This window comes from Triticum dicoccoides, chromosome 1B (genome assembly GCF_002162155.2).
Source record: "Triticum dicoccoides isolate Atlit2015 ecotype Zavitan chromosome 1B, WEW_v2.0, whole genome shotgun sequence".
In the NCBI taxonomy this organism is placed as follows: domain Eukaryota; kingdom Viridiplantae; phylum Streptophyta; class Magnoliopsida; order Poales; family Poaceae; genus Triticum; species Triticum dicoccoides.
Window position 1 is genome coordinate 19,990,586 of NC_041381.1, and position 8,917 is coordinate 19,999,502.

Consider the following 8,917-nt stretch of genomic DNA (forward strand, 5'->3'; position numbering starts at 1 on the left):
TCCGGCTCCTCCCCACCACCCGTAGAGCTCACCCGCTACTCTGTCCCGCCTCGACCATTGGTGCGAGCTCCGACGGCCCCTTCCTATAGCGTTCACGTCCACCTCAAGGCACTACTGGCTCCATCCATGTCCACCCCATGACCTCTGCCACGGCTCGGGCAGCCGGATTTGGAACCAACAGCTACCCGATCTGCAACCAAGGCATACAGCGGCGCATCTGCTGAACAGCTGAAGGAGATGTTTTAGCGTTCAGGCACGATGGTATAGTCACTCACATTTCAGCAGCTCGTTTGGTTTCGGATTATTACATCATAAGCAGCAATGCTCAGTAAATATATAGTGATGATTCCCATCTGTACGTGCAGTATTATTATTGCACAAGGCATGGATGTGTTGTCTAAGAGAGAAACAGAGAATTAGCTAGCAATCTAGATGACATTTGTGTGCTGTGGTGTAGCCTGCACTAATGTTCGTGATGCTGATGCCGTGTTAAAAAAGCAGGCCTCTCAGTTCATGTCTGGTTCAATCTGGTGCGATAGTCACTACTCAGTTTCATGCGCTATTTAGGGCTCAAGTGTACCATATTAAAGCAACTACTCTACTTGTGAATTGAAAGCAAAAAAAGCAGGTTCCTTGCTATTGTGCTAGCCTTTTTGGAAGTATATACTCCTACTTATTAGCGTTCCTCTTTGCAGCTGGTAATAATTGAGTTCCTCTGTCCAGTTTAAAATTTTGGTCTGGTAGTGAGTATTGATTGGGATGGGGATCTTTGCTTTTCTGGTGCCAGCGTAGTCGAATTGAAAATAATATTTTAGAAATTTCAAATTCCCGCTGCAACGCGCGGGGTATCTTCTAGTTTTATAGATAACTCCTTCCAGAGGCCTTGTCATCTGATTGCTTGCATGCCGGACAATGTGAGGTCAATCTTGGCTCACTTTTATGCTCCTGCCACAAAATTTGTCCAAAGTGCATTCCAATGAGATGTAGTTTCTAAATCGAATATGTAGAATAAATATACACCATTTAATTAATCTTCATTCGCATAATTCTCCCTAAAAACCACATACATGCACGCATCATGGCTTGGCGCGCATAGAAAATATTCATCAAATACACAGCGCCATAAAAAATTGATGAAAGAAAAACCAGGAACTAATATATCTGAGAAAGTGCAAAGAAAGAGTGCATATGCTCAAAAACATCTATCTACTAGATTAAACTGGAAGATTCCTGAACTTTTTTCTGAAAACAAACATGATTAGTGTTAGACTCATGTAAAAAATATCATGAAGGAATTTTTGTGGTATTCTGTGCGAAAGAAAACAAAATCGACACTACATAAAAGTTACCATTCACGCTTTTTATACTCACAATTTTGTTTTATGTTTTTTGCCTTGAAGTCATTCCTTCGTGAAACTTTCTATACGAGTATAACACTAGTGCATGAGGTGGACTGACCAACCAACTGAGAGAGATTCAGAAAAATGAGAGGAGAGTAAGTGCAGTGAAGCATGGCTGGACGGACCATATATAGTAGTATCCAATTATTGTCTCTGAATCCCTCTCTATGACCCACCGAATAAACACATCAGCCAAAAGCAGTACTGTTCGGAGGTATCGTGGGGGCTCTGTAATCTGCTTTCTTCAAAGACCGTACTGCTAGTAATTTCCTCTCTTGATTGACTGCTGTTGTGGGTCTTCCTCTGCTCCTCGCCTCCACTGAGTGCTTCCTTCTTCTCCTCTCAGTCCTCTCCTTCATTTCAAGCTGTGAGCTGAAACTATGTGTTTATTGTTACAGTTTAGCGTTTGTTCATGATCCCACAGTTTTGTAGGTATGGTTTCAGGTTCTGTTACAGTTTAACGTATGTTGATAAACTGAAACTATGCTTTCCCTGTTGCAGTTTTAGGATTCAATTCTTTACCGGTTGCAAAGATGAACGCTAATGAGTAAAATTAATAGTGTGATTAACTGATAAGTGCATGAAGGAGAGAGAGATGGTAAATGACCGGCAGGCGCATGAGGGAGATTCAGAGAAATGAGAGGACGTACAATTATTGTCTCTGACTCACTGTCCCTCTATGACCCACTGCACTGAATGATTACATGAGCCAAAAGCACTACTGCTGGGAGGCATCTTGGGGGCTCTGTATCTCTTGACCTGCTGTTGTTGGTCTTCCTCTACTCTTCATCTCCACCGAGTGCTGCCTTCCTATCATCTCAGTCGTCTTCTCCGTTGCGCTCGCCCCTGCGAACTCACTGCCACCTGTGGACATTTGGGGTATGTTTATTGTCGATTTGATTCCAGTAAAGCAGCAATGCTTGGATCTAAAAAGTTACTTATTAGTTCATCTGCTTGAGAGTCTGATTTAAGTTGGTTGAATCCAGGGTGCCAGTTTCCAGTCATTATTCAGAGTAGGATGCATCGAATCCACTGACGCGGCTAGCGGCCTGGTAAATTTTTCTCATTTTTCTTGCTATCACGCTCTACTGAAATCTTATTAACCTGCTGATTTGCTAGATTATAAGTTCTTATTCTTCCAGATCGAGTGAAGCAACCTCCACCGAGACAGACCGCCGCCACCGCGTGCTGTCCCCTCCATATCCTGATCTGGTGCGCAGCCGCCGCTTCGGCTTCGTTGTCCCGACAATCATCCGTCGAAGACGCCGCCGCCGTGCTCTGTTGTGCCGTGAAGCATCAAGGTGAGCATGGTCCAGGTCTATCCATGTTTTGGCTTGGCAACTCAGTTCTAGAGCTCGTTCAAATTAAAGCTTCACACGGTTTTGATTGGATTGCAGCTCCACACGTTCATCGATTTTGCAGGTTTACTGCTGATTGATCTAAAAGCAATCAACCTCTACGCATCAACCAAGAAAGCTGCTCATGGCGATGGGGGTGGTGACTGGTGCCATGGGAAAGCTGCTCCCCAAGCTTGGTGAGCTGCTCATGGAGGAGTACAACCTGCACAAGCGCGTCAAGAAAGACATCGAGTTCCTCCAAAAGGAGCTTGACAGCATGCATGCTGCCCTCATCAAGGTTGGTCATGTGCCACGGGAACAGCTCGACACACAGGTCAAGCTCTGGGCCGACGAGGTCAGAGACCTCTCCTTCGACATGGAGGATGTCGTCGACAAGTTCCTCGTCCGAGTCGATGGAATTGAGCCCCATGACAACACGAACAGATTCAAGGGGCTCATGAAGAAGATGATCGGCTTGTTCAAGAAAGGCAAGAATCACCATCGGATAGCTAACGCGATCAAGGACATCAAGGAGAAACTCCAGGAGGTAGCCGCTAGGCGTGATAGGAACAAGATCGATGGTGTTGCTCCTAATCCTACGGAATCAGTTGCTATCGATCCTCGTCTCCGTGCATTGTACACAGAAGCGGCGGAGCTCGTTGGCATCTATGGGAAGAGGGATCATGACCTCATGAGTTTGCTGTCCTTGGAGACCGACGACGATGCCTCTAACAAGAGACTGAAGAAGGTCTCCATTGTTGGATTTGGAGGGTTGGGCAAGACTACTCTTGCTAAAGCAGTATACGAGAAGATTAAAGGTGATTTTGATTGCCGGGTATTTAGGGATATCCTCATTGAACTCGGCAACTCTCATTCAGATCTTATGATACTTGATGTGAAGCAGCTTATTGACAAGCTTCGTGATTACCTCGAGAACAAGAGGTATGCATCACCTACAAAAAATATGACACAATTATGATGTGTTTGTTTCTTATGCTATTTGTCAATTAAGTTTTCATTCAGGACACCTTTGCTGATATATGTAGTTTGCACTAAATTGTAAATGTTAGGATAATCCTTGTGCCCTGTAGACTGCAGCATAGTAGGTCCGTTTAGTTTTCCTTGGGTAGTAACATAAGCCTTCTTCCTTACAACTAGTAGCAGCAGCCAACTCTGTTAGCACTAGGCTGTCATGGTCTGTTAAGTTCAAACCGACTAACTCTGTACAGACCTTGTACCCTCCTAAAAGCAGAGTCCAAATCAGAGAACTTGTGCTGTTGCCACTGACAGGAAATGTTATAGGTGCTAAATTTCAAGAGTATATAAGTATATATCTTCGACCCTCCTAACTCACCTCATGCTAAAATAAAAATTCTGAAGTGTGCATCTCGCACGAAAGGCTACCCAAGAATTTTCTTAAGATATTGTATGTTGGATTGATGACAAACAGGAAGTTAAATTACACCCTTTTTGGTAACTTGCTATCAGCAATATGCACAAAAGGATAATGCCATGCAATTCGAGTCTCCAGCAGGTTTATTAGCGGCCATATAGTAAATTGCTGGTCCAATTGGTACTCAGGTCTTTCCAACAGATCTACCTAAACTATTGTAATATTTGAAATGTTGTAACTAATTAAATGTTCGTTTATGTATGTACATTGATCCAGCAGTTTGTTGTTTGTGTTTTACTCCTTGAAACATAAATTTGTATTCATTTTGTCTATCATCTGATTGGCATTTCAAAATAAATGCTTCTCAATCTGATTGTCAGATTGAGACTCGTGATACTTATTAGTTTGTTTCTGAACATACACATTCTAGATACATAGTTCCACCCATATATTCATATGGCCCATATAGCTTTGCCAGTTCAATAGACCTTACACCAATACTCTGAACTGATGTAGGTACCTCGTCATAATTGATGATATATGGGATGAAAGCTTCTGGAAAGACATCAACATTGCTTTCTCTAACAGGAACAATCTAGGTAGTCGCCTAATCACCACAACCCGCATTCTCAATGTCTCTGAATCATGTTCCTCGTCGGCCGATGATTCAATATATCGAATGGAACCACTTTCTACCGATGACTCCAGAAGGCTCTTCTACAAAAGAATATTTCCCAGCGAGGGTGGATGTCCAAATGAATTTGAACAAGTGTCTACAGATATTCTTAAGAAATGTGGTGGAGTACCACTAGCCATAATTACTATAGCTAGTGCTTTGGCTGGTGGCCAGAAGGTGAAATCAAAGTACGATTGGGATATACTGCTCCAGTCCCTTGGCTCTGGACTAACAGAAAATAGCAGTTTAGATGAGATGCAGAGGATATTATCTTTTAGCTATTATGATCTACCGTCTCATCTGAGAACTTGTCTACTATACCTATGTATATATCCAGAAGATAGCATGATTGATAGAGATAGACTGATATGGAAGTGGGTGGCCGAAGGATTTGTCCACCATGGAGATCAACATAGCAGCCTGTTTTTGCTCGGATTAAATTACTTCAACCAGCTCATTAATAGAAGTATGATCCAGCCAATATATGATGATCTAGGCCAGTTACATGCTTGCCGGGTACATGATATGGTTCTTGATCTTATCTGCAACTTGTCACATGAAGCAAAGTTTGTTAATGAATGGGATGGTACCGGGGATAGCATGTCTTTTCAAGGCAATGCTTGCCGTTTGTCTCTTCAAGATAGAAATAAAGATCAGCAAGGCACACCTTTCAGAAATTCCACGGGTATATCACGCGTGAGGTCCATTACTGTCTTTACATCTGCTATTAATATCATGCCAGCCCTGTCAAGGTTTGAAGTTCTGCGTGTACTTGATTTGTCAGACTGTAATCTTGGAAAAAGTAGCAGCCTGCAACATAACCTCAAGGGTGTTGGACACCTAATTCACCTGAGGTACCTTGGTCTAGCAGGTACTGGAATCAGGGAACTCTCGGCTGAGATAGGGAACCTGCAGTTTTTGGAGGTGTTGGATATTGGAACAAATTATGAGCTAAAAGAATTGTCGTCCACTGTTTTTAAATTGAGAAGATTAATCTACCTAAATGTTTTTCTGTATATGTTGGCTCCAACTCCTGGTATGTTGCAGAATCTGACATCCATTGAAGTGTTGAGGGGGATCGTGATCTCTCTGAACATTATTGCACAAGAGCTTGGCAAGCTGGCAACGCTGAGGGAGCTTGGGATTTGCTTCAAGGATGGTAGTTTGGATTTGTATGAAGGTTTTGTGAAGTCTCTGTGCAACCTGCATCAGATCGGAAGTCTAATTATTTATTGCAATCCTGGAGAAACATCTTTTGAATTGATGGATTTCTTGGGAGAACACTGGGTGCCTCCTGTACATCTCCGTAAATTTGAGTCTTCAATGCCCAGCCAAGTGTCTGCAATGCGAGGGTGGATAAAGTCGCATCTCTCGAACCTCTCCGAGTTAATCCTCTTGTCAGTGAAGGAAGTGCAGCAGGAGGACGTGGAAATCATTGGGGGGTTGCTGTCCCTTTGCCATCTCAAGATAAAGAGCACCCACCAAACACAACGGCTGCTAGTCATCCGTGCAGATGGGTTCCGCTGTATGGTAGACTTTGACTTGGATTACGGGTCAGCATCGCAGATAAGGATTGAACCAGGAGCTTTGCCGAGGGCGGACGCAGTTGAGTTCAGTCTCGGAGTGCGGGTGGCGAAAGAGGATGGTAATTGTGGTTTCGACTTGGGCCTGCAGGGGAACCTGCTCTCCCTTCGGCGGTATGTCTGTGTTCCTATCTATTGTGGTGGAGCGAGGGTTGGGGAGGCCAAGGAAGCGGAGGCTGTGGTGAGGCACGCGCTCGAAGCCCATCCTAACCATCCCAGGATTTATATTACTATGTACCCGGATATAGCAGAAGGTACTCACGCTGCACCTAACCAATCACTTGTGCATGTATGTGTTCGTTTTCTCATGACAAGCTGACCTTATTGCTTTCTGCATGGATTTGATCTCTAAATCTCCCAAGGTGCTCATGATGACGATCTGTGCAAAGACTGGTGATGAACTGATTTCTGACGCAAAGCAACTAACATTATATCAGATGTGCTCTCGGTATGTAGTACATATTTGCCTGTTCTGTTTTCCATCTTTCTTTCTCCCTGTCTAGAGATAAACTTTTCATTCCATTGATCATCTACACTCCATAGCCACTAGTGGCCTATAGAAATTTTAAACAGATTAAGGTGTTTACAATAATTCTTGGGCATGAGTATCTGATCAGAAAAGTGAACTTGGCACAGTGTATTGTCAAACTTGCCCAATCTCATTTTTGGCAAGGACTAATGAAAGCTAAGGCACAAAAGGTACTCACAGTGGTGTGATACTTCTTTAAGTGTCCGGTTGCTCGTTATATTTTGAACTGCTGTGTGCTTTTTGTTTTGGTGCAGTTCCTATTAATAGGAGGGACAGTGTTTCTGCTAGGGTAGCCACAGTTGGTTAGTCTTTTTGGAAATGAGGAATGATGATTGCTTGGGAAATATTTTCCCTATGGATCCCACCTTATAGTTACTAAAGTTGCATAGTGGATGTTTGGTCTAGCTAACAAAGAATCGACTTTCCCTGAAAAAACAGAACAGAGAATTGACTTGTGCAATCTGCAGGTAGCAGTAGCAGGGGCGCGCAGGTTACTGCTGGTGGCATCCGAGATGTTTCGCAACCGTCGGGTGGGCGCCGGTTTATGCAAAGAATTGAGGTGTTAATTGTGTGATGAGCTTCTTTTAAATGGCATTCGCTTTCAGAAAGAGAATGTTAGGTTTTTGTAATAGACTAAGTAAAGGTGTTGGAGTGAGTTGATCTCTTACAAGGATAATTTGTTTTAAATGACAGTCGTTACTTTCATTTGCATGTTGTTACATGGGAGGGCCAGCCCATGTCATGCTGGTGTTTTCTTCCCACTGAACCAGAGAAATCTGAGGGTGTATTATTATATTTGTAATGACTGAAATTTGGGGCTCACCTGAGCTCCTTGATTCAGAAAAAAGCTGCGCTTCATTGCGAGATTTGCTACTTCAGAGAAAATTTTCTAGTTTCCTCACAAAAAAAAAAGAATATTTTTGCTAGTTCCACCAACATGTTTCTGCTACATACAACTGAAAAGGGTGTATGTATAATGAAATGCCGTACCAAAAAAACGCTTATGCAGATCAGCATAGGAACAAAAATGTACTACCAGACAGTACATCACTGGTACACCAAATCAATGCGTTCTTTTATTTCTCTGTCCTACATCAAAGTTAAAATTGTGTTAATATGTGTTGGGCGCTTGCAGTAACACAGATTGTTTGGTTTTTGTAACAAACTAAGTAAAGGTGTTGGAGTGAGTTGATCTCTTACATGGATAGCTAGCTTTGTTTTGGCTGAGAGCCATCGTTGTTGCTTTGTGTTTGCATGCTGGTGTTCTATTTATTTATTTATTTTATTGAACCAGACAAACCTGACGTTGTATTATCATATTTGTAAAGACTGAAATTTGGCGCTCACCTGAACTCCTTAATTCGAAAATAACCGCATTTTTTTGGGTGGTGGTTTGTCGTTGTTTAGGTGCTGTTTCAGACAGTAATGGTTTCAGACTCGTGGAACTTTTGGCGTCTTGTGTGAGACTGAGCTTTGTATGGCCTAATTGTTAGGATAGTTTGCTTTACGCTGATTAGTATCAATGAGTTCTTTTGTTGCTTTGTCCTAAATCAAACTTTAATAGTATGTGTTAATATTTACAACGTCAAGTATATTTAGTGTGTAATGTATTTGTAATAAATCTTGTGAAACTAATATGATGTTGTAAATGTTGATGCATTCCTTTTTGTATAGGCTTGAGGATGGTCTTCTTCACCTCCATGATGGGCATCCCGACCAGCTCCGGCCATGACGACTTCTTGCCCCCGGCAACGTCGATGTCCGAGGAGCTCATCACCGTCGCACAGTGCGACTGGTCTATTTTTGACGATCTTAGAGCATCTCCAACGACCGCGCCAAAATACGTGCGCGCGGTTAAATGCCCATTTAACGCGCGAGGCAAGTATTCGCGCGCTTCAGCAGCGGCGGGAAACAACCGCGCGCGCTAAACATTTGCGCGCGCGGGAGAGAAAGCTGGCGGTCGCGCGGTAGATTTGGCGGGCCGCTTCGCGCCTATAAA

General features: G+C 43.1%; 1 protein-coding gene across 2 annotated transcripts; it reads left to right on the forward strand.

Annotated features, from left to right (window-relative positions):
- Positions 1–2,140: 2,140 nt before the first annotated feature.
- On the forward strand, positions 2,141–7,791 carry LOC119316614 (disease resistance protein PIK6-NP-like). Of its 2 annotated transcripts, none has more exons than XM_037590975.1 (7): positions 2,141–2,279; positions 2,387–2,452; positions 2,543–2,701; positions 2,798–3,679; positions 4,647–6,643; positions 6,752–6,837; positions 7,386–7,791. In XM_037590975.1, the coding sequence occupies exons 4-6, from the start codon at positions 2,883–2,885 to the stop codon at positions 6,784–6,786; spliced, it is 2,829 nt and encodes a 942-aa protein (XP_037446872.1). In that variant the 5' UTR covers positions 2,141–2,279; positions 2,387–2,452; positions 2,543–2,701; positions 2,798–2,882; the 3' UTR covers positions 6,787–6,837; positions 7,386–7,791. The 2 variants fall into 2 exon arrangements, with proteins under 2 accessions (XP_037446872.1, XP_037446875.1); XM_037590978.1 differs by having other exon boundaries at positions 2,823–3,679.
- Positions 7,792–8,917: the final 1,126 nt, after the last annotated feature.